The sequence below is a fragment of the Accipiter gentilis genome, chromosome 25, assembly GCF_929443795.1.
Source record: "Accipiter gentilis chromosome 25, bAccGen1.1, whole genome shotgun sequence".
Taxonomy (NCBI): Eukaryota; Metazoa; Chordata; class Aves; order Accipitriformes; family Accipitridae; genus Astur; species Astur gentilis.
The window spans coordinates 3,873,267-3,899,933 of NC_064904.1; the positions used below are offsets into that span (position 1 = coordinate 3,873,267).

At 41.6% G+C, this 26,667-nt stretch overlaps 1 protein-coding gene across 9 annotated transcripts in view; it reads right to left on the minus strand.

The window, feature by feature from the left end:
- FOXN3 (forkhead box N3) overlaps window positions 1–26,667 on the minus strand; it is a 220,327-nt gene that overhangs the window by 17,034 nt on the left and 176,626 nt on the right. For 6 of the 9 annotated variants that reach the window (XM_049828606.1, XM_049828608.1, XM_049828609.1 and 3 more), the window contains exon 5: window positions 6,830–6,895. The exons of 2 other annotated variants lie outside the window; for them this stretch is intronic. In XM_049828606.1, the coding sequence (XP_049684563.1) occupies window positions 6,830–6,895 (66 nt within the window). The remainder of the gene's footprint in view (window positions 1–6,829; window positions 6,896–26,667) is intronic. One more of the 9 variants, XM_049828610.1, reaches the window with a different exon arrangement.

The following is a 26,667-nucleotide window of genomic DNA, read 5'->3' on the forward strand; positions in this document are numbered from 1 at the left end:
GTAGCAAACTTTCACATTAGAGTTTAACAGACAATGAACTGAATGCCACGTAGGAGAACATACGATAATCCGAATCCATCAAAACACTATGTTCAGATAGTATTAGAAATACCCAACAGAAGCCCTCAAAAATCCAGTGTTGTTCTGTAGCCTGTACTCAGCCTCTGGAGGTGGAAAATAAGTAGAAGGCCACATGATCACTCCACAGCCAGTGCAGGAATGTTTTAATTCAGAGCATGGTCTTGTGTGCACATTAGCTGAGTAGAATATCCCAAACTATGGACTTCTTTCATTACAACCCTCGACAGACTGCATCCATAATCTCTTACTTGCAAGCGTGCGTGCAGGGAAAGCAAACTTCCTCCATCCAGCTGAGCTAACGACCTCATCCAAGACTTTTGCAACAATCAAAACTATGTTAGACTGGGTCCTTCGCTGAAGATCTGATTGTGTAACACACAATAGAGCAATTTGGCAAAAATGAAATGGAAAAGAAGGAGAAAATACTCAATGGATAGAGTCATCAAACACCCCACCAGCTCACTAAATAAGGAAACCAACTTCCTGCTTAAATGTTGGCACGTGGAAGTTAAGTGGAATATCAGCACTGAGAGTGATTTGCTGTAAATCAAAAAAATTAAAAAGAAATAGGTAACAAACATGTCTTTATGTCATCTAGGAAACAAGCGTACCGTTCATCAAACTGTCTAGCTCAAGGTAGCCAACATTTAGACTAGGGAGGAAGACTCAATAATACTTATTGAAAACAAACTTTAAAAAAGTAGAATATTAGAGTATGAAGGTATCCTGTAGGGACAGACTGGTTCTCTGCCTCTTCTGTCATCATGTGGCACATGCATTTATCTCAGGGCTGTCTTCCCTGACCCATCTCTTGTAGCGCAGAAGAAATCATTATAGACAAGAGATACTGAGTTTCTGCTAATATCTGTCAGCTACAGCTTCTTTCTGCCAATCTCTCTTCCAGGACAGTGTTCAGCAGAATACTTTATCTCAGGCTACAAGAACTGAAAATAGAAAATTGCTAATGATGTATAATCAATGGGACATCAGAAGTTGCCAAAAGCAACTGTTATCTGCCAAATGTGTAACTTTATTCACTTCAACTCTCTTATCCCAGGCATAAATTTGATGCCATCTGCCTAACTTCTATTTTACTGCTCAAGAACAATTTTACAGCTCTTAAACTCCATAGTCTGTAGTCCTAACAAACTGCAAATCAAGGATACATCCAACAAGCCATTTACCCTAAACAAAAATTTGGGGGTGGGGTGGGGGTGGAAGAAGTGTATCCTGATAAACGTATCACACTCATACCTTGTCTAAGGACATTTAATAAAAATAATTCAATCTTCTGTGTTATTTTTTGTGCAAGCAGAAAACCACAGCAAGCCATTCTTCATTTTGGTGATGCTGGAACTGCTCAACAACAAACTAAACCATGGTGCTAAATCAAAATTTGAGGAATAAGGAGAAAGAAGTAGAAAGTATTTTGTAAAAGTAAGTTTTCTTCCCAATTCTGTTTCCTCACTTTAATGACTTGGTACTGAAACACTGAAATAAAAAAAAAAACCAAACCAACAAACACCCCCCCCCCCCCCCCAAATTCTCCTTAACAGAAGTTGAGGATGCCATTCCCCCCAAAATCCCAGCAACCAGAAGGGAAAGTTTATACCCTATGAAAATGTCTTTTCCTAATTCCCAATTTTCACTTTGATACAGAAACCATGACAGTCAGAAAAAAATAGCTTTATGAAACATTTTACAGTCAATGATTTATCATTGCTGATATAAAAAGTTAGGCTAGAAGCTGTCTAATAAGTTACGGTAAGTGACTTGTCCACAAGCAGTACAAACAGAACATTACGGTTATTGAGTTTCATATACAATAAAAATGTCCCAAGAAAACAGCATGTTCTATCTGATGCTATTTGGAGGACTTCTGTCTGTTATTAAGGCAATTTTAGATCAATATTTTTGTCTTGATTTTGTCTTGCATTAGCTTAAAAAGCAAATTTCATTGGGGTACAATTTTAGAAGTGTAGAGGTACAGTATTAGTAGATCTCTCTAGGGAATTTCTTCTCCCACCAAATTTAAAATACATGTATCTATTCTGGGTTTTATATGCTTTGAGACAAAGATTAATGAAGATTTCCAAACCAGAGAGACATTGATCTCACCACTGGAAAGCCTGCTTTTTAAGAAGCACCCAGCAAAACTCCATGGTCATATCTTCCCAAACATCTCTACCAGAACATTTTGGTCTCCTGTAAGGAACCACCCATAAAACGAGTGCTGCAAAGTCTCCTGAAGGCCACCACTTTCCAGCTAACCTGGGTGTGTAGTGGTGAGCAGTATCAAAAAGAGAAAACGGATGTTCAGAGCTGAGGACTCTCAGTTTCCTGGTTTCTACCCAAACCCTTTCTGTGAGCACTGCTTATAGCTGTTTGCAGTATTAAACTTCAGCTTGAGCAATGTACTTACATTTGTGTGCGATTCCGAAATTATATAGCAATGGGCAAAGGACTACTCATGAATTTGAAGCTAATATCGCTGAGTCAGGAGCTTCTTGAATTAAATCAAGATTTCCAGTATAATCACTTTGACGGCAGCGTTGTTTCACTAGCAGTAGCAGTAATACACTACACACGCTCCCTTCTGACTGGTCCTTCCCTCAGAGCAAATGGTTCCAAGTTCAGAATGACCTCATCAACTAAGAAGGTACTGCTACTTAAAATGCTTGCAGTGACTTGAATCTCAGGAAGTCCAAACACACTGCAAAACCACCAAAACGAATTCCATCTTATTCATGGCAAAACACAATGTTTTGGAAAGACTAAATGACATGCCCAGGATGACACACTCTTGAAAGTTGGGAACGCTACACTGAGTGACAGCTGGTAACATTTCCTTTCAAAACACTGGTAAGAATTGAAGTACTGAAAATATTAGCAATTGTACAAAACTAATCCATGGGCTTCATTGAGTTAGTAGCCATGACTTCTAAACTGAGCTTTACCATTTGTTCACTCTCTCCTTTTCCTCTGTCCTCTCTGTGAATTAGATTCCCATCAGGGAAAACAGGCCCAGAAATTTGATGAAACTTGCCCAAGATGGCCCAGCCAGTAGCCAGTTCGCTGTAGGTCAAAATACAGTTTTCAATGCAACTCATGTATTTTGGAATTAATATTCATGTACTGGCTACTAATAAAATCCCAAGTATTCATAACTTGTGATAGCTGCTGTTTCTTTTTAAATGGAATCAATCCATACAAAACTTGATGAAATACAAGGACTCCTATAAACCGAAGCAAAAAAAGCATTAAAACCATGTTCCTACATGCCCATAGCATATCACAGTATCTTTCATGCTTTATTCTTGGTGCCAGCTGGATTGTATGTTTCAGTAGAGTCTTGCACAGAGCTGGGTATTTTGAGCTTCTTCCTTTAGTTACAACCTAGAAATATTTGGTCTGAGAAGATACTGCAAAGTGTTAATATTCTAAAAATTGATTTCTGATGTCAACACCCCAACTATAACTGCATTATTTCCAACCTTTAGTGACAATGGGAACAACCAATTTCATGGGTCTATAAAATAAAACCTGCACAAACACAAATAATCCCAATAATGGTGTTTTACTCTTTCATTCTGCCGTATTATTTTCTTCCATGAACTAAAGCATGGGGTGATTGGGGTAAATGGTAAGCAATGTTTGTGCCAGCTCAGACACCATTTCGAGATTTCATATAAAAGCAAAAGCTGATTTTAAAATTCATGTGTGGCTGTTAGTAGTGTTTCACACATGGGTATGGAATTTTAAATGGTCATTTAAAACCATAAAGCCAAAAAATCAATCTGTTACAAAGCAGGAACAGTTTACTTTGGATTTTCTAACGCCATTGAGATGGGATTCTTTTCTGACAGACTATATTAAAAGAATAAATTTTAATAAGACTTTGAATTATGGCTGTAAGTAACTTCATCCTAAAGACGCTTTTAGCACCCACACTGCCTAGACGAGCACAGATTTTTATCCTGCTTGAAAGGTAGCTTTTAATCCAAGAAGATGCCTTCAAAGTCAAAAGCCAACACATGTAATCATCCACACAAACATGAATCCAGACTCTGTCACAATCTGCTCTGGAGGTATCCACATTCCACAACAATGGTTAAGTGTTTGTAGGACAGGCAAAGGCATTAATGGACCAGAGTTTTGAACTTTCTGACTTGTCAAGTTATTATACCATGAAATGACACTCAGGATCTGCCTCCATCTGACCATCTTTGTTGTGGTAGTAACTGACACACTCAGAGTCAAGAGTCTCAGACCGAAAGGGTGTTTTCAGTCAGGTATTAACACCTCTGGCCAAACTGTAAATTATGTCTGTCCCTCTTCAAACCACTTCCAGGCAAGCTTGTCTTCAGAAGATGGGGCATTTTGCAGCCCTGATGGCTTGAGCACATCCTTGACACCACAGTCTGGTATGATGAACAGAACTCCGAATCTTCAAGGGATCAAACGGTACCAGCATGCTTACTGCCCTGATCATTCACAACTTGATTTACAGACCACTGTAGTCACTGACAAAGCAGAGAATGAACTGTGAGCTTCTAGACGATGCTCAGCATTGCGATGCAATTTTTATAGCCCAATTGCCTTTTATTTGAAAACTAATTTTACATGTGATTTTTCATGTAATTGTTTCTCAATATGCAGTAGTAATTAATTTGCTTTAAGTTGCCTGAGATTTTCCTAACATGGTAGATAAGTAAGATCCAACTGCAATTCATAAGACAGGCTGATTTACTACCTCAGGTATCCATTCATACACACACACAAATATTTCTCCTTCGTAATTTAGAGGACTTCTCAGGAGGTTACGATAAAAACTTCGGCCCTTCCCTCCTGGCACCAGCCAATTCTACCCAATATGTGGAAGGATTCATGAAGTTCTGAGCAGACCCTACATTTAAGTTTAAATGCATAGAGGAAGACCTTGTTACTTCCAGACATCAAGGAGGGAGCCATGTGAATGAGGAGCCACCTTTCTGTTTTCATCTTCCTCTCACTTTTGACATCCCGACACAACAGCCCACTGGGAAGGTGACATGGGGGGAGAGATATGCTAAACTCGTAGAAGGCTAGAACTTCCTTCTTCAGAGCAACCTCTACAAACTAAAATAGCAATAAGCCATTTGCCAACCTGCAAGCTATGATCTCTATGAAGTGACAGTGCCCAAGTCTCCAAATCACTTCCATGCAAACACCTGCAATGCTGGCACACACGAGCATGTGATAAAAATCTGCAGCGCGTTTAGTACACGCAGCTTACTGTAGATCTCCTCCCTTTCCTGTCTGCAATCTTCTGCTCTCCAGTTCCTCCAGGAGTTCAGATTATTCTGCGTTTTCCCCATCCTTTTCTGTGCACATACTGCTTCATGTGTCCTCTCTCTCACATACCCTTTTAACTCTGCACTTTCATTCTACTCCAACTTCTTTTCCCCATTTCTCTGCCCCACAAATATGGCTTCTTTAAATTTCTGATCCTTTGAAGAGCTCTCATTTTATTCTTCCCACTAAGCCCAATGATAACCTCCTGTCCCCGGTAGAATTTTTCCTTTTTCCTACCTATACACTGCTGGGATTGCTCGCCCTTTTACCATGCATAGTCCCTGAAGGCTGTTTAGGAGAGGAGGACAAGGACCACTCTTGGCTCCTTCCAGAACGGACAGTTTCTTGGTACATTGCGCTCTACCCGAGAGGCGCTTCTCAAGAGGCATTTGTCTGGCAGGGTCACAAAGCAGGCTGACAATAGCTTTCCTTGGCTGCACAGGAAATGCTTTGATGGTAATTGACTCTCTTCCCCAGGCAGAGTATCAAAGTGCGAATCAAGGCTTCCCCTGGAATTTGGATTTGGTTGCCCGAGCTAGAACAATAGCGGTGATGCTAGACAGGCTTGATAATGGCTTCTATTTTAACTTCTGCCTTTATTTTTTAGAGCTGCCTGTCACTTGGCATTACTACCATGCTTGCTGACCAGCGATATGTTTGTTTTCTTGTACTCCCTGCTTTTGTGCAGTTGTATTCCTCTACGGATTCCTCTAATACCTTCACTGCAAGCTCTGTGGGGCAGGATGATTCCTGCACTATTTGCACAGCCCAGTACAGTGGGGGCCAAGGCCCCTTCAGAGCTCTGTTAATACACAGCATCAAAACCTTGGGCCTGGTCACAGAACAAGGAGGACAGTATTGGCAGGAAATGAGACCTTTCCTTGCTCCCCGGAGCCTGCCTACTGCCTTGCATCAGACAGAGCAAAAAAGCAAAATGGGCAGGATGTGTGCAAGGAAGAAGTTGAAACAGTGCCCAAGTGAAAGGAAAGTATCCAGATGGCTGTGGTAACTAGCACGATGGGAGTCAAATCAAAACAAAATGAAAACAAAACCATATGCCATGTACCCTTCGCTCTCTTGCTCTCTTTCTCTCCCTGCCTTTCTCCTGGCTGTTGCCCCAGGTCTTTCTATCAGTACGGATAATAGTATGTTACTCAGTTATGTGTACATCATGAATAACAATAACCCCTCTTTTACATTAGAGATCACGGATTACTATTATTCATGTAACAAATAATGTAATATGAACCACAAAATTACACTCATGTAAGGGTCAAAGAAGTGTGAGGGTCTACAAGGGAAGTCGAAGTCCTTCATTAAATCCTTCTTTTTGTCTGGTATGCTGTATACTTATAAAAGAGAGTATTAACTTTACACGTCTATGTTGCTATATGCTATAGAAATATCTACTCACAACCTGCTTGTATCTCAGGGGGAGTATTCAAAAGCATCATGGCAGTGGCAGCATCAATGTCAGGATCTGGAAAAATCAACCAATAAATACATTATTTACAACTGGGCTAATCTTCTTACCCCCGTTGCTAAACTATAGGTTCAACCAAATCTCTGCAGTAAAAAGGTATAAGCGTTCATTATTCAGAGGGCTCGTTGATCACACATTGAATTTACCCCCAAACTTGCATGTGATCCCATTGCTACTATGAAGTAGAGCACAGTGGTGAGTGTCACCAAACCACACTTCTGTGTGCATGATACCTTTGCTGTTAGCCTCATGAATTCGCTGTTTAATTCTGTGGAGAGTATTTAGTTTTCATTACAAAGGGATCTGTGAAAGCAGGTGCAACATCACAATTTGGAAGCAACACACAGGGATGAGCTGATGGTGGAGTGGCAAAGCGTAAGGAACACCTACACCTGAGCAAGTACAGAAGATGACACTCGGTCATTTCGATTTGTCGATAAGGATTTCAGCGGTTTGAGAGACTGTTGGAAGCCAAACCGCTACAATTAAGGGAAAACCAAAAAAACCCAGAAACGAGCATTTCATTGAAGCACCAACTTATTTGCATCCTCATCCATTGTCACTTTAATATAACCAAAATCATCGGCTGGCTGCTGTTATTCTTAAATTGGTTTCTGAATCCATCACGAACAGTCACTTGACAGATGGTAAGTTATAGAGACAGAACAAAATATGATCCTTTTATAACTATATTCACTGGCTTCACACACAGCAGCTCGGCTGCTATGGAAATGTAGGTAGCTATGACAACAGTAAACAACCCCACAACGGCCACTGAATAAGCTGAAAAGAACATCTGCCCCAGCAAAGCGTCCCAGCTGCCCTGGGGCGCAACTTGCTAATCGTGCAGTGATGCCCTGTGACAGAGAAAGCCGCCTATGCCATGTCCAAATAAATGAAGTGTGCAATTGAAGCAGACATAAAAACGCACACCCTGGCCGACTGCTGCCTCTGTGCTGCTAAACTGAATGACTAATGAGTATGCATTTGTTGTTTGGTTTGTTTTTTTTTTTTTTTTTTCAGCTTGTCAGTATTTATACTAAATTACATACCAAAAAATTCAATTTACTGCTAATAGCTCCATGGCACTTTATTTTGGCTATTATGTCAGAAAACGACTTTTCACTGTTAAAAGTATATGTGTATCGTACCTTTATATATTTCAAATCTATTTCCAGTAATGTGATGTGGTATAAAGTCCTGCAATTTATTAACAATACAAAAGACGGAGAGGATTTCAATATCTGCTTAAGGAAAATAGAAATTCACTTGACCGATTAAGGAAAAAAAAAAGGAATTTTTTATTAGTTTAAGTATGTAGTATTTTTCTGTGAATAGCTGGAAACACACTTCTAATGGCTACTCTATTATTTAATTGCTGTAACAGTAAAGAGAGCAACAGTGTAGTAGGTGTAAAACTAAAGTTGAAGCAGCAGCAGACTAAATTAGTATAAAAGGTGCTCTCATACTGGAAAGCAGGTGCCTGTCTGTCTCCCGGACAGGTCAGCACATCCTTTTCCAACAGTCACCAGGAGACTCCTCAGAAAAGCAGCTTTACCAACTTATGTTCATCTTCAGGTTTGAAGGTACACCAAAAGCAGTATTTCTGCTGTGAGCATCTATGCTGAAAGTGCCATTTCCAAATAGCTTCACTCCCAAACACGTGCCATGTTGCAGGACTGGGTCCACACAGCACATAGACCACAGCCCATGTGGCAAGAGCTTCCCTTTAGTCAAACTGAAGAGGGATAATCTATCTAACATTAAAAAGCACGGCAAAGAGCAAAGAAACCTGAGAAATCAAGCAAACCAAACCAGAATTCTTCCATCTCTTTCATACCATAAAATCAGGAGATTGTTAGACGTTGTATTTACTGTATCATAATCCATACAGCCAACTTCAGCATTCATTCGTTGGCTCTTCCTAAATTGTGTTTTCTTGTTTTACTTTAAAGAAGAACCCACCACTGGGTAACATTGTAACATAATGTTCATTTTGCTGTTGAAAGAATAAAAGGACACAACCAGAAAAAACACATTTCCTGCTGACTTCGGGTTTTGCTTGTGTAACAAACTCTGTGCTTTGCGATAAAATTGATGCAGCCAGTTTATCTTGAAAGGTGCATTCTTAGCCTTCGGACCACTAATGGCACCACCATGTTTCTGTAATGACTTCAAGACACCAACACGAGCTGTTTACAACACATGACTGCATCCACAGCAGCTGTTTTCCAAAGCACAACCATGACTCAAGCCCATCCACGCCTGCTATGCTGTCTCCAGCTCTGTTTCTCTTGCTCTGTTCTTGAAGAAACCAGGCAGCTATTCCATAATGCCTTGCCAGAGGTAAGAGGGCTTGGAGGCACGGACCCAGGGTGGTGTCAGTAGGACCGAGGACAACGTGCTTTGGGTTGTTTTTCTGCAGAGATCAAAGAAAAAGGTAGAAGCACTGGCCGCACAAGGAAGACAAGGGCCAAGGGCCAGCAGTCAGAGACCACACAAAGAGGTACGGAAGCAAGATCCAAGGCCAGTTCATTCTTGCACAGTGTTTACGCTCACAATTTGGAGGTGTTCTCCTGAGAGGGATGTCAAGAAGAGCCAAGAAGTAGCCATGAGGAGCAGCACTGAAGGCAGGCGAATGAAGGGCGCCCTTCCTTGGACTGGCATTTCCTGCTTAGGGTCCTGGTACCCACCAGTGCCCACCCGCGGATGGCCCTTTCCCCACGGCTGGCGTCTTCGTGAAGTCTCTTCCATGCGGATCCTCTCACTTCTAGCAGTAAGGGCTGATCTCGCGTGGCAGCCCAACCAGCTTGGTAACTGGATCCTCTCCTTTCTACCTGTCTGTCTGTGCTCGTGAAGGTGTGGATTTCATAACTGAGATCTCTGCCCTGCCTGAAGTCTGTGATCAACACAAAAGCTCCTGAAGTTATTAACAGTGGGTGGTTAGTGAAAAATGATTGCAGGAACATCTTTCCCTAGGAAACCAGGTTAAAAATAACTACATACAAAGTTTCGGAATTTGGAAAATTAAGTATTTAAATGAATGCCTTCTGGTTTCTTTTTGCTAATTAAAGTGGTGAACTGACGGCATACACAAACTGTATGTTCGTTTTTTGCTAGTGGAAAGTAGAAGATGCCCAACTTTCCCAGTGGAAAAGGAAAGCAAGGAACAACAAAGAAAAGGAAGGATTGTGGGTGTTGTACAACAAAGGAAGAGTACATCAAAGTCTCAACAGGCAACATCGGAGAGTGGCAAAAAAATAGTGACAAAAATTGCCAGCAGCCACAGCTCTCTCCCTAACAGATGACTGCTCTCTACACACTCAGTGCTTCATGCTACAATCTGAAGTTTCAGTGCTTGGTCCCTCATCCACCAAGTGTCCTTTGCCAGGGTATCAGAAAGGACCTGTAAGAAACCTTAAGCACTTAGACTAACTCATAAGGCATGAAAGCATACATTGCAATGCAGTTCAAAGCCACCACAGCTGCAGTACCGCCCCTTGCAGTGGGAGCCTACTGTTATTTTTTGCCAGCATTGCTTTCAAAGACAAAACTTCTTTTGATGAAGGCAATACAAACAAAGGATGTCACAAACCTCACGTCAGGTCTGTTCGCTGCATTTTAGATTCAAGTCCCTATTATTCAGCAAAGCGTTCAAAAGTGAACACCAAATCAGTAAACAGCATCTAGTTCCTTCATTGAGGAACTAACCTACAATTTATCACTCTATGGAATTATATATAGTGCATATTGTCAAGACGTGATGTGCTTTGAGCCAAACTTCACTCTGCACGTTACCTGTATAGATCAGAATCTGTCCTGCACAGACATGTAAAGTGGCAAAATAGTAGGCATGAAATATTTTGACATGAGATTACACACAAACACTCAGCAATGCAGAGGACAGCCCTCAGGTAGCAGACTATTTATTCTAGAATTGACAAAAAATAATTAAAAACAAACAGGTACCTGAGAAAGCCGGATGTGACAGCTGTCCTTTTATTATGTTGTGATCTCCCATCCAAGTTCATTTAATAGAGAGAGGAAGTGTTTTATAATCTTCTACATTATTTTCATATTTTTACTCCAAACTTTGATCTGATTTCACTGAATGCTTCAAATCTATCCCCTTCCAACTGAGTTGTAATAAAAATTAGGATAACACAGTCCCTCTTGATTTTGCTAGAGGGTATTTATTTTTACAGCCATACTATAAGGCTTTAAAGAAAACAGCAGTTGAAGCAGTTCAAAGCAACCATGGCCTGAATTTTCCAGCACAGATGCCTAGAGAGAGGCACTTAAGATGCATATTTAGGTACTACTAAAACGTTACTGCCAACTGACGTAAAAAATATAGTTAGTAAATAAACTGCACCATCTGTACACTACAACCATTGCCATGTTATCTCATCAGGAAGGAATTTATAAGATCTTCTTTAATTTAAAGTTACTACATCTAAAATAGAACTGTTTTTGTAAAGAATATCACTTCACCATTCAGTATGCTGGGTTTTGGCCCCTTCTGCCTCAGCATCCTCCACTGCTTTTTTCCATTCAAATGCTCTCCTCTAGCTGGAATGCATAAAACTTATTGCCACTGTACTCAGAAGATATAAGTCCAGTTTATTACTTTTCTACGAGATCAGTCTTTTTACTCCCTGCCTCAATTCCTAGCACAGCCCATTCCTACACATTTTTTGTGATTTGATCCTTTGATATTTTCAATTTTCAGCAGCAGGAAAATGTTGCAAAAGCAACACTCTGTCTTCCACCTTTTACCTTCAGGCTTATTAAATTGCAACATAGCAAATAGCAGCTTGCCTCTATTTAACTTGTCTGTTAATAGATGTGCCTTTTCCCTTCCCACATCATGATGGTTAACCTTGGTACAAGTCAGGTTAGGTCAAAGACATAGAGAATAATTAATAGAGTGAAGGCTTCCCCCTCCACACCTTTTTTTTTCTTTTTGATTTTTAATTTATTTTGCCTGATGACAGAATAAGAACATAGCTGTTAAAATAAAACTGCAATGTGCAAGACAGAAAGAAATACCTGAAGAAAACTGTAAGTACTGTAATTCTGTCAGACTCTTTGGTGTAGGATGCCACTCAGGCCACTTCTGAAATATTTAAATAAGGTTGAGAAGAGCTCTTAAAATAAACAGAATACTTGTGGAAGTGTACGGTAAACCAATAGGATTCAGAAGCAAGAGCTTGGGAAGAAACAAGACATTATATTCATACCTCAACAACAGTGCACGAAAAGACCAAGAATGAGAATTCTGGAAGCTGTATAATAGAGGCCAGGAGGAAGCAATTTCACTAGCAATACAAAACTGGTCTGGCAGTCACAGTGGTTCTCCCACGCCTTTGAAAGGATCTAGTATGAGACACAGAAGAAGAAAGGTACGGGTCTAAACGAACCAATAATTTTTCCTGTTTTTTAAGTTCATTTCTAGCACTGCCAAGTAAGCTACAGCACAAATTATTCTGAGAGGTCTAATTTAAAAAAAAACCCAACAGAATACTTGTAACAGAAACCTTCTTCCTGCTCTTCTATTTTGTTAAATTTGTATCATCATGAAGCTATACATACAATTTCCATTCCCTAGCAATGCCATTTTATCAGCTGAAAAACTGTATAAACAAACAGTTACAACATGTATGCTTGTTAAAAATATTAGCTTTAATAAAAAGAATGGTAGGAGAAGGAGTTACAGAAGGTCTTGCGCATGCACAAACTCAAAGAGGTTCATCTATCATTTGGAAAGCTGTATGAAACCAAAACATATCATCCTAACTTTTCATCTCAGTAGTAAAGATTAAGATCAGTTAACTGTTAAAAGAAAGACTCGCAACACTGATATATATTCTACCAGTGCAAGATAAAAATCTTTTAAGAGACAGCTGACTAAAGAGAGATGAGATATAGATCTTATACATAAAAATGGCGTATTATAATACATTCTCTGCTTAAGAACATGGTGGAGATGTTTGCTTTGGTTTTGTTCCTTTATTTTTAAAGTATTTTTTCATCTTGGTGTACACTACTGGCAAGCTTAATTTTCAGTGCTGAAGGATGTGAAAATAAAATTTACCCATCACAAATGAAACAGTAAAGTCTTTTTTGACTCCATCCAGCCTGTGCAGTGCGTAGTACTGAACAGAAAACATCAGCTGAAGAAAGCACCAGCCAGTGAGCCTAGCACAGAAGAGAGAAACAATGTGCTGTTCCATCATGTACTTACCTTATTTGTGACGAGGAATTTCAACCATCTTCTTAACTGCTTGCTGCAGCCTCAGCTTCGACAGTGGAAGATGGGATTATGAGGGCTGTAACTCCTTGCAGCCTTACAGGTTGCACACAGATTTTTTTTGACCAAAGGATACACATACACACAAATGCACATGCTCCTTGTCCCCAGTTATGCAGATGTGTGTTAGCTCTAACTGGGACATCAAGGTCATCATTGCTCAAGCTTTCATAATGTCCCTGCTGCTAACAATAGGTTTTTCTTCCAGCAAAGTAGGAGGATGGCTGGCAGGAGGAAGCCCTCTAGAAAACTCTTACCATTTAAGACCAAATAAACCATACCTTATTGTCCCATACAAATGTTTGTTGTAAGGACTCATTTCTTTCTCAGGCTATTTCAAAATACATTTGTGTCCATCAGACCTTGAGAACTGAGTATGTCTTTCAGTCCAGCAAGCGCAGGACATGCCAACTGGAAAAGAACCGACACATCTCACATAGCCCGAGTGACCCTTGGGATGTTTGCAGTCCCGCCCCCCAGCCACTGGCTCTGTAGGAAAAGGCGGCTTTTGGGTACTTTCACTGCAAGATGAGTCTTCAGGAGGGCTTCACCCAAACATCCCAGCTACTGGAACCACCATGGCACAAGGCACAGCATGAACACGCCAAGGGAAGTCTTGGGGAGGTGAACATAAATTCCACACCAGTTTCAGGATCCAGAAAGCAAAGGGGAAGATGTCAGATAAACATGAAAACAACAGTGAGAAAGGTATTTCAGGGATTTGAAGGAAAAAAAATGCTACTAATGATGAGAAAAGGGGTCAGGCATGTGACACTGACAGTGAAAGGACTGTATATAGTCTAACTAGGGAGCCAAACGCAGTCTAAAACCAAAAACAAGAGCAGAAAAGGTGAACAAAAAATCCAGTAGCTAAAATAGCTGTGTGCTAACAATGCAGGCAGACTGACATAACAAAAGAGGAACTCAAGGCACTAGTGTTATTACAGGAAAATTCACAAACAGGGTGGAACAGCAATTATTATTGAAACAGGTGTCAAAAGGTCTGTGCTTTTCAAGGAAAAGAAACACAGGTTTTATATGGTAGGACACTGTCATGCAATAATGACACAGCAGACTTTGGAAATAGAAGAAAACAGAAAATCTCTGGAAATGCTGTAGAAAGATGGCCAAAGACGACGTCTAAGAGAGACACTGGGTCTGCTCTTGACTTCTTGCACCAGATATGGTTCTGGATAGCACTCTGCATCATTGAAGAAATGGGAATTATGTCAACACAGGAGACTAACTTCACAGTACAGATTGGAGAACAAATGCTATTAACCACAGTAAGGCCAGTTATTCCTGGATGTGACAGCTGACAAGTTTCTTTATCCATGTTGCTGAATGAACAAGAATAGATTCTTTTCTGCTCTTTATCTTAAGTAATGAGGACGACTTTGGAACAGGGGACCAAAAAATGATTCAGTTTAGATTAAGTGGGAAGGATAACAGCAGGCCTAATTTTGTTTAAGATCTGTAATTTCCAAAGAGCAAGTTTTGATGAACTAAATGGCTCCTGTGGAACCTCTGGGAAACAGACTGGGCTGAGGAACTCTAGACCTCAGTGTGAGGGATGCTGCAGTTTCTGCAAGTCACTATGCAAAGAGCTCACTCTAACTTGTATCCTGAGAAAACTAGGAAAGATTCATTCTTTCAAAAAAAGAACAAAAAAGCTAAAACCTCAAGCTGTATAACTGAACTGACATGGAAACTGACTTTAGGAGAGAAAACAGAGAGCTTGGCTTACTCAGTTAAGCAAAACAAAGGCAGAAAAGAAGTAAGATTCTGCCAATACAATGAGGTGACCATGGGATGCCGAGGGGAAAAGCAAGGAACAACTATTAAGTTTAAAGACAGTTTCAGTAAAGCAACATTGGCTGAAGACAGAATGGTAACAAGAACATTTCTATACAACAGCGTCCTGGTTTCAGCTGGGATAGAGTTAACTGTCTTCCTAGTAGCTGGTACAGTGCTATGTTTTGAGTTCAGTATGTGAAGAATGTTGATAACACACTGATGTTTTCAGTTGGTGCTCAGTAGTGTTTAGACTAAAGTCAAGGATTTTTCAGCTTCTCATGCCCAGCCAGCGAGATAGCTGGAGGGGCACAAGAAGTTGACACAGGACACAGCCAGGACAGCTGACCCAAACTGGCCAACGGTGTATTCCATACCATGGGACGTCCCATCTAGTATAGGAACTGGGAAGTGGGGGCAGGGAATTGCCGCTCGGGGACTGGCTGGATGTCCGTCGGCGGGCGGTGAGCAATTGCCCTGCGCATCATTTGTACATTCCAATCCTTTCATTATTGCTGTTGTCATCTTAGTAGTGTTATCATTATCATTATTAGTTTCTTCTTTTCTGTTCTATTAAACCCTTCTTATCTCAACCCACGGGTTTTGCTTCTTTTCCTGATTTTCTCCCCCATCCCACTGGGTGGGGGGGAGTGAGCGAGCGGCTGCGTGGTGCTTAGTTGCTGGCTGGGGTTAAACCATGACAAACAGACCAATGGTATTTTTGGAAAACTCTTCTAACAGGAGCTGGAACAAGGTAAAAACTTTGAATGTGAGTTTTCAGAAGTATTTACACAGTGTTGTTGCTCACAGTGTGACCCAGGGAAAGGGACTCTCCAGAAGCTGCCTTCCAAACTGTGTTTCTCTAGGGCAGGTAAGCCCGCTGCAAAACTCTATGACAGAGAGGGAAAGAGCACAAAAACACAGTCATGAAAAAACTATGCCAGTGGAAGCCTATTTGCACAGAGGCTCATGTACGTGCACTTGCAGAAGCACCAGGATGATGTCTGACACTCCAGGACCAGACCTTGCACCACTTCATGACAAAGCCAACCTGGAAAAAGCTTACAGGCAGTGCTATGGACGCACAGGACCCATGCCTAAAAGCTTCCAGGGTGCGATGTGCTCTGAGCTGAACTCAGGCGGGATGCCTGAAGCTTGGTGGATATCTGCACTTGGAGGAGAGCAGTGCAGAGCTGGAGCCTCGTACCTGACAGTCAAGGCAGTGTGGAGTGGTGATGTAAGCCCAGAGCTGTCATATGCAGCTAGCCTGAGCTCTGTGGCAGCAGCCTTAAGCATGTAAGCGAGACTGCTGGTACAATGAAGAGGAGCTAGACAGAGGCTACTCCAGTAGCACTTGAACCATGGCACTATGAAGGAAACCCAGTGAGCAAGCCACATAAGACCTGGCTTGCAAGTGGTCTCACCTCTCCCACTGCACTCCCACGCCTGCTTATCAGCTTCTGTTCAGACTCTTCTCCCTTCTGCTTTCCTCTGCAGGACAGTGGAGCAGGTCCAGGCAGGAAGGTGCAGAGAGGTGCCCGCAGGCAGAGCCTTGTACGTGGGGGACTGGGAGAACCAGAGGGGCAGGACGGTGGCCCACAGCTTAGGGAGGTTTGTGCACAGGGGCTTCCTCGTGAACCTAGGAAAGGCTAGGAAAATTACCTGCAAGCCCAACAGTTCCCACTCTGGTGTATGCTGAGCAATCCTGGGTTTCAAGGCATGGATGTAGGCAGGACAGCTAGAATTGCCACCAGGAGTACATTAAAAGAAACAGTATAAGCATGACCAACTAGCAGGTACATAGGCAGGCAGGCAGGCAGTCTGCCGGGGCTCAACTCCATACCACACAGCCATGACAGCCAGCCCAGGTTTGCCCTCCAGTTCTAGATTAGGTGTTTTTTTTCCTCAGGAGGGAGGCTGGATAAACGGAGGTGTGTTAGTACTAATTCTTGAGTAAAGTCACACCTGAGAGAATAGATCACTTTCTGTTTGTAGAGTTATGTCCAAGACAGGCAGGCATATTATAAATAAAGAAAAATGAAAGCCTATACCATTTACTTTCCTTCTTCCTAAGATTGAGATCAACTAACAGTCACTAGTATGAATCAATCAATAAACAAATAAATCAAATTACTAGTTTTGGAAATCTATTATTAAACGCATTGCAAAACCCTGCTGGGGCAACTGTTGCTCCCTTGCCAATCTCTTGCAAGTGTATCCCTATTAAAGACCAACAGGACTAGACACAAAACTTATCCAAACAAATGGAAGCAGACTAAAGCCTATTTTCCATCAGAGCACTCGACAATCATTATTTTGTATTGCTGCGAGGCAGCACCAGCCTGTAAATGGAGACGCTAAAGACTCGCCCAGGTCCATGGATGATGGCTTACCACTCTCCGCAGGGAGTGATGTTCAACATGGCTGGAACAAGCTGCTCTTCTGCTTCTCAGAAGGAAATCAATGGAGGAAGGAAGACAGCCCCAGCAATATGGCCACCATCTGACAAAACTGGTTCCACTCTTCCTGCAATACTCCTTCTAAACTTCTTTAATTTTCAAATAAAGGAAATGACAGAAGAGCAGGAATCTAGTGTTTAGGGCCTTTTGACTTTTTTTGCTGGAGAGGTTCCCAAGTGGGCTGAGGGATGCCACACAGGCCGATGGCAAGGCAGTGCAGGAAGTAACATCATTTTTGAAGGATTATTATCATGAAATATGAAAACAAAGATAGCCTTTGAAGATCTTGACATTCCCACTGCAGACATCTACAAGATAACCAATGGAGTAGCAGAATTACTTTCTAATTACAACAGCAGATACTCTGAGACCATTTTGGCCTTTTTTAGTGAAAGCTCCTGCTGAAAGCAACACAGGGAACATAAGCTGCCTGAACACTGAAGACACTTTCAAGAGCGAAATTAGTCAGCCTTAGGTTGGGGCTTTAGCTTAGCTTAAATAGCATATATAATACTAGGATTTATTTAAAACAATTGCAACACTGCTTAGACTAAGCATTACATCCTAGTCATTATGGGTTTTTTTTGTTTCTTACTTCAATACTTCATAGAAAAGATTTTGTAGAAGATATGTTGCAAACCTGAAAAAAACTATCAAACTCCCTTTCACTTACATTCTTCTTGAATTCAGTTGCATATGTATCTCAGACCTTCCAGTAAACACTTTGCTAATGCAAAGATTTAGTACCATCTGCATTATATAGTAGCAAACGTGTAAGTTAAATATTGGCTTTGCTGGAATATTTACTTAAACATTTCAAAAACAGAGGAAATACGAAATGCCATGAACTGAAATGTGAGAGAATGATTCACTTGAGTCTATAGAGAGCGAGCACAAATGCAAGACTGCAGCTCAGTCGCATTTACAGGCCCCTTGGATGCTTCTAAGGTGCCGAACTGCTATCATGTAGCTTCTTTCTAACCAAAACGGCTGAAACAACTTTTTACTTACTATGTTACATTTTAATTAAAAAAGAAGGGGAGACACAGGATTTGACTTCTGCCAACCTCCGATTTGCTATGAATGATCCTGTTCAAACTCCTTGGTCTCTGAATTGCCGCTAGCTGACAGGTGAGGTTATTGGAGGAGTAAGGAATGGGCAGAATACAACCAGAATTCCTTTACAAACTCTTTCAGATCCTCAGCTGAAGTGTATTTACTTCACAAAACAGAGTGGGTAAGCTAAGGGGCTCTCATCCCGTTCTCTTTGTGCTGTAAACAGGGATCCAAACTGACCACGTGCACAGGCTGTGCCTAGAAGAAGTTGCTGGACATTAAAAAAAAATATGAAATGAAGCTTTATCCAGATAGTAGTGAGAGCTGTGGCTATAATCCAGGAAAGCACTTATATGTGTATACAAAGCCAGACAACGCGTGGTGCCTTTGGAAGAGGATCAGAGTACCAGCATCCTGCAGGGCTCAGCCCCAGACTGGAACAGCTGGGCAGCTTAACTATAGCTCAGGACAGTTTTGTAAAAAATTAGTGCTTTCATTAAAAGAAATCACAAGTGTGTTTTGTGCCATTCTCACAGGCATACAGCAAGGCCGGAGAGGAAACCACCTCTTAAATTATGCTAGATCTTGTTTCTCTTGCAGCTCCCCAATGTAGGTCCCCATCCCAGGCAGCTGTGTCCTTGCTGGGAAGGGACGGCTGTCGCTCCAGCCAAGCGAGCAGCATGACAAAAGCTGCCATAAAGAAAAAGAGGGTTTGCTTCTAGTAAGTATGAAGTTTTCTTGTCAATTTTGTGTTTATAACCAAATAGAAAAAATGTTGCACGTTTCTTTGTACTCCAAAATGTCAACAAACTCTTGTGAGAGCTGGTTTACTGATTTTAAGCATGAGTTTCTTGTCAGTGCAGCACACAGGCATCTCTCTGGCCTTTTAGAGAGTTCTGCTTCATGTACATACAGCAAATGGTTCATACTAACTCTGCCAGCTCAAATTCAATTTACTAGTGTGATCTGTGTGTCAGTTCTGTGTGTCTGTGAGAGTAAAGCACCAGCTGTCTGGGGAAACAAATCTTAATAATGTTTGGTAATCAGATCGATTACAACAAAACAAAACGGAGAGAACCCATTTGTCTTGCTCCCCTCCCCATCTCTGCCTCTCTGCGCACTAATCTTTAACGATCACCTGCCCTCTCACGGGAGAGTCAAACGGACAGCGACCCACCACCGCACAGACGCCCTCCCAACTCATCTCACCACCCTTCACGGCCAGAAGATGAAGAGTTTCTTAGCAGCCCAGTGTCTGTTGAAGATTTCCCTCCCCACTCTGAACCTCCCTGCTTCTCCCTCTCTCCAGCAGGGGGTAGAACTATCTCAAAATATAAGGGTGGCAGACCTCCAGAAAAGCCAATGCAGAAAGAAAAAAGCTCCTATTTATTTTTCATTTTAATGCCATCATTTACAGGCAAACAGCTGTCTTGCACGCAGTCAGGACTAGAGCTGAAAACCTTGCAGGGATCCTTTCCCCTCCCCTAACACATACCTGATGCCCCAATTTGGAAACAATTATTCATAAACCTGGTGCAACATTTCATCCGGTACAACAAACATACTAATGTCATGTATTACAGTCTTTGTAGATAGAGCCTTTGTTATAAAAGCCACAAATATTCTGCCATTGGGAACACACAAATGAAAATATTTCTATTTTATGAAAAACTGTCAGTGAAATTCCAGTAAAGTCAGAGACCTGGTCGTTACAGGACTTCTTAGTGCAGAAAACCAAGTGCTAGATTGTACAACGACGATACAGTTATAGAAAACAGTGTAAGGCCTTAAAATGGCTGGAGATAAGTTCTATCACTCACTTGTTTCAGAGGAGACTAACAGTGGTAATTATGCCTGATTAAAAATCAATGTTGCTAGACTTGATGTGAGCTGGGAAGGGCCTGGAATTCATAAGCCCCAAAACTTTTAATGCCAGGAAAGCATTGAGCTACATTTTCCTTTACCAGGTATGAATGTAAGCAGCTCCCTTCCTTTTAGTTTCAAGGCAAAGTATCCACAAACACGTTTGAGGTTGGTTTTCATGTCATTACTGGTATTTCAACAGAAGTGTGAGGATTTATTTGCAATGTTACAAAGAGCTTAATTATAAAGTTAGTTTTAGAAGTTGGAAAACTTCCTTTTCTACTCCTCTCATGCCAGCCAGCAACATCAAATCTGATCTGGCCCTCAATCATGATAATGCAGCACAGCTTGCTTAGGCTTTTTACTGATGGGACTGCTTTGAGATTGCTAGAAAGGTTGCTGATGAGTATTAACTATGATGTCTGTCATTTTGTATCTCTGGGTAATCCTACAGCTCTACCATTATGAAAGCAGAGTGCCTCTCAAGAATTGAAACACAGAAATTCTCTCTTCTTTCAAAACTTTTAGATTAAGTAGTTTGACTAAGGGTATATGTGTACATCAAAGAAAAAGAGACACGCACATGCATACAAGGTACTGGAGAAAAAGTGCAGCAGGTAGAAAAATGAATTTTTGCAGCAAACCCTGTGATAACACTCTGGCTGAGTGTGTATCCTACATGAACTCCACCTTCCACGGTCCTCAAAGCTAAGGCTACACTGCAATGTAATTACCGAAGGAGGTCACAGCTTTTCAGGGAGCAGAACTGGACGAAATCTCTTGGAAAGCTTTGACTATTTGGACAACTATGTTGGCTTTCCAGGCTGGAAACTAAACAGATACATTCATAAGAGCCTCTATACAATGTAGCAGGAATGTTTTTATTTTTTTTTAATCAGCTGAAGAGTTCTGTCAGAGCAGCAAATCCATTTTTATTGGAAAGTCATGTAAGGGTATATATTCCACCCAGACCAACAGAGAGGCTCTAAGTCCACTGTTAAAGATGGACGGAGCAGATATTTCTTGCTGGCCTAGCAAAATCGTCATCCAATAGCTCTGAAAAACTGAAAGGCCCCCCGAGCAGAGGCAGAAGCAACGGTCTGCCACAGAAAGGACACTCCCTAGTGTTGTCCCATGTTCTCCACCACCACACTTTTATCATTTGCTCACAGAAATCTGTATTTGTTTGGTACAACAGACCAAAGCCCTGGCTGCAAAGAGCTGCACGATTGCTTCCCATGTCAGCTGATGCCATCACCTCCATGACAGGAGATACACAAATCTTACATCACCACAGTGCTACCAGCTGACCAAATCTACAGGAAGTTCCTCACTGACCCCATGCAGATGTTTAGCCTTCTCCAAATTTGCTCATTTGCACACGTTCTTATCAAACCAGCCCTTACCTTGCTTTAGGAATGTGGCTAGGGAAGAGCAGCTGACTACCATTACATCTGTATTTCACAAGCTGGCAAAACAGTTTTCCTTTCAGATACCCTAAGTGTACCCAAAGTTATTGCCATTAGTGGCTTGCCCCTCTTTACCCCACAGAATGCAAATGAAAACACATTTCTGTTCAAAACCTTTCATAATACTTAAACATCACTCCCCTCCAATTTTCCCTTCTTTCCATTTTCCTGTTCCTCTTTGGCATATATCAGTCCTTCCAGCAGGCTTTTTCCCTTTTTCCACACAGGTAAGTGCATGGTACCCATCGCTGTGGTACCAGAGCTCCTCACCACTGGACAGACACACCAACACACTCTGCCTAAGACCCCCAGCAGGCTGGGACAGGGCTGGGACAGGGCTGGGGCCTGAGTTTCGGCGGGGTCAGAAACACAACCCCTCCGGGGCAGACAGCCATAGCTGAACACTGAAATACAATGCGTTAATAAGTAGGTCAGCTTGTTCCTATAAAAGCAACGGGTTTAATGCCAACCATGCTTGCCAGCGGAGTACGAAGCGACTGCAGTTTTCCCCCGATTCCCACATTCAGCCCCTTCGAAGCCTCAACACTCCTGCTCTGCCGTTGCCCCCCAGGCGCCAGGGCAGGGCTCATGGAGTGCCCGCAGCCCCGCTGTACCTTGGCCCGCTGCAACTTTGCCTTTGCAGGGCTTCGGTCAGGAGCCACCGCTGAAACCTTGCACCAGAAAGCAAATTCCAAGAAAACAAACACTATCACTAGGCAATTGAAATGCAGTTGGTAGCAACAAACAAACCTGCAATGTCTGCAATGAGGATCTGTTCTTGCCAACAGGTTCGACAGGTTTGACTATTAAGTCACCTCGAGCTTTATTAGTGCCTAAAAGAGAAACACTGCAAAGACCTTGTCACTTGGGGTTTCACCGCTGTCCCTACTTTAGTGCAGCTACACCCCCCCCCCCCCCCCTTTAGCAAGGAAGTATTTTGATGCTCTTTAAATTAGTCAAGAAAAACATTTCCCTCCTGTCCAACCAAAGCATTTAAGCGTCCCCAGGTACTATGTGTGCCTGAAGCAGGGCTGCATGCAAGCACCTGCAGGAATGGGAGGTGGGGAGGGGGCAGCACCCTGCCTGCAGGGGAGCAGGAACACTTCTCGGTTTGCAGGAGTTTTCAGTTGCGCAACGAAGCGGACCTTGGAGTGAAACGTGGTGCGAGATAGCACACTGGGCCTTCGCGCAGCAGAAGCACACCTGGGGTGCCTGCTCGCCAGGCCCACCAATACAGTCCTCAGTGATCCCACCATAAAAACCTGGGGCTGAACCTTACCCACACAGCTTCTTCGCCTTATCACAGCTGATACAGAAAGCTCCCCTGAACGAAGGATCACTGCTTGCAAAGGACACCAGTTTATTTTAAAAAAGGCTCTGACACACTCTTGTCATTTTCTTTAAATATAACAGCAGTCAATGGCATTTACTAAATACAGTGCAAAAGGCAAGACAAACGTTTCTTCTCTCAATGAAGCAGCTCACTATGATGCCTCTGCAAATGGGTCTCCATGAATCAACCCAACATGGCATCACATGAACTGCAAGACCACAACACAATGTCCAAATACCATCTGCTCCTCCCATGAGCTGGTCTTGAAAGACTTTAGCTTTTGTAAACAACTGCTGGTCCACTTTATTTTGAGATGCTGCACAATGTAGCAGAACACACTTACAAGCTGACTATAATCAAAAGCTTTATAGTCTGCTAAACTTGTTTTAAATAATGCATAAATACCAAAAAAGACACACTGTACTCTTCATCAATTTTCATGTGAACTCGGTTCTCTGTCTGTTGCATTTTCTGTTTATAGCAGCACGGCTTTAAACCACAGAATAAATAGTATTATTTTCTGTTCCCTTTTAGCTCTAGCCCAGAAACATACCCTACATTTAATTACTGTTTTGGTAGAGTCCACCTACGCAGACAGGCTATGCTTGCATGAATCAACTGGTATCTCTGGATTCAGAGCACAGAAGAGGTTAAAAGAAATGAGGGCACTTATGTCAGCCCCTCCTTCCTCTCCCCTGCATTTCATCACACTGAAAGGGTTTAAAAGTAAAAAATTCCTTCCACATCATATAATCCTGGCATCTGCTGTGCAGCAAATCAAGCTCACTCATTTTGCTGTGTTATTCCCAAAAGTAACTGTACAGATTTGGGTCTAGAACTCCATTTTCCACTCCCCGAAGTTTCCAAATACCTGTTTTTCCTATTTAGGCACATCAGAAAAAGCAGTAAACACAGCTAGTAAATACAAAGCAATCTTCTCTGTCTAAGTGCAATTCTGATTGCATTACTTAAGAAATACAATTTCCTGAGGCTTTTTACTACCTTATTTTATGATACACATGATATGGTATCAATCTACCAACTTCCTTCTGCTGCCCCTTTCTTCAGTGGCCCGCAGCTCACCCGTGACATTATGTAGTTCAAATATGAAGCCATTACCAAGATTAAGCCACAGAAAGAATCCAGTCTAGAGAGTGAGTAGGTCGTTGTGGTCATGTTTATTATTTAATAACAGTGGGAATAATTCATATGACAGCAACAATTCTCTACCACTCCATTTATCAATTTCAAAGTAAAGTACCTCAGACTCCAGGCACTGATGGCAGACTGAAGGCTCAATCCATCTGGACTCTCTCTGTTAAGCCCTGGGCCCATATTCAAGGATGGAATCTACAGTATGATATATGGGAACAGTCCTTCTTCACCTGTACCTATGTCTAGCAAACCTGTGCCAGCAAAACCTTGGGAGTAGCACAGCCTCAAATTCACATCCTATTTCCATGCAGACACTGTGGTTTCAGATAATGTGTTTCATTCTCCCTTCTAAATGGATGAAGTTTAATTTTTCTCCTTTGCATAGGCTGCCTGGCTGGTGTACTCATTCTGCAAGCTTTTTGAGGCAAAGACTGTCTTATTACATATATGTCCTGAAGTCTACAATTTCTCAGATTTTTTTAACGTGACTGAACAAGAAACTTAATGTTCTCACTGACACCCTTCTCAGATATATGTCTTTTTTGAGAAACAGAGCAGTGTCTGTCATGAAGCTAACATAATAATTAATTTTCTTCTTTAACATGCCTTCCTTCACACCCTTGCTATTTGTTAATGTGATTTTCAATACACATTGAAGCTACAATGAAACAGAAACAGGAAGAGAAAGGAGGAGATGACCATAAAACTTAAAACGTTATCCCAAGAATCCCCCTATTCCTACACAAATCACAGATGAGGCATTTTACTTTCAGCTTGCTTTTTCCTACATGCCTTCACCCTGCAGCCTTGACAATTGATGAACTACGAACTGGGTTTCCAAATCCTTACAAGAGGGCCAAGGTTTTTGCTTTTTTTGTTTGGCTAATCTTTTCACATCTATTTGCCTTGCTGCCACGACAACTAAACAGCACATAAGTGATTTGGGTTCATTCAATAGATTCCAAATTGGGAGCTGGCCTATTTTATTTGCTTTAGGGCAAAAGGAGGAAGCAAACAGCAGCTTTGTAAGTGAAGTTGCCGATATTCTTCTCTCAATTATGGCTGTGAAAAGATATAGAAATGCAAAGTACTCTCTACAAACGGAGTCACTTCATGCTGATCCAACTTGTTTCAATTCACTTTAATTTGATTCCGCCTCTAGAAGTGGTTTAACTTTGATACCTACTACATTTTTTTACATTTAGACAGATTGTTTTCAACTCAGCAGGACAAAGTAATGTTAGTAAGTTCCATTTAGTTTTGAGTATTTGCTTAAAAGAGGGGTGGGAGCTCACAACCAACAAACCCTGTGGCTATGACTAGCTCTCTGGGTGCACAATGCCATCTTCTCATTTGTATCATCTGACCAATTCCCAGTGCTAACATTGCTTAATACTTTTAAGACTTTTCCACTAAGGTGGAAAAGAAAAAGCAAATTTAAAAGTGCTAAAAAGTGCTTAAAAACACCCACAAAAGCATTTTTTAATAATTGCTTGCCAAGGATGTACTGCTGCATAATAATTTTGCAGAGTAGCTGCAGCAGGCAATCAGGTCTGGCATATGGTAGTTCAGCTGCAGTTTGAAATAGGTACTGCTTTGAAGCACAACTTTACTGCTCCATGACTTTATGGCAGTAATTTGAAGACTTCTTACCCAATGTGAAAAAAAAAAAAAACCAAAACCAAAAAGAACCCACTGGAATCAGCATATTCTTTAATAAAATAAATGTGTTTTGAAACTTTCAAAGTTCATTGAGCTTCTTCCCAGCCTGGCCCTGGCAACTAAACAAGTACAATACACATCATGGCAAGGGGCCAGAGTAATATCACAGCTAGGAATCCCCTTTCTTTAAAAGTCCACCTAATTGCACGAATCAGATTCAGCATTTCTTACATCGGTTTTAAAACCCAAAGAATTCCTGCATCTTCACTGAAATGTAAGTCTCTCTCTTACAAAATTCTGCAAGGAGCAGAGTTCAAGAACAGGGGACACAGACAGGCTCACTTGGCTCCTCCAGCAGAGTAGGAGCATCTCCCCTTTCAGTTACTCCATATGCACTGCAGGCATTGGCAGAGAGAACTGTGAATTCAGCAACATCACGCTGGTATGCAAAACCCCATAGCCACTAACACACAACTATCAGAAAGTCCCTAATGCTATCTTACTCCTTATTTAATACGTGCTCGAAAACCATCATGGCACCTATATGATTAAAAATTTAAAAAGTAATTGGGATTCTTGCTGGGGGAGAGGATGGAGGAATGGAAGAATGGGAGAGGAGCAACAGATTTCTTACCTGGTAACACCACCTGAAGATGTATGAGAAA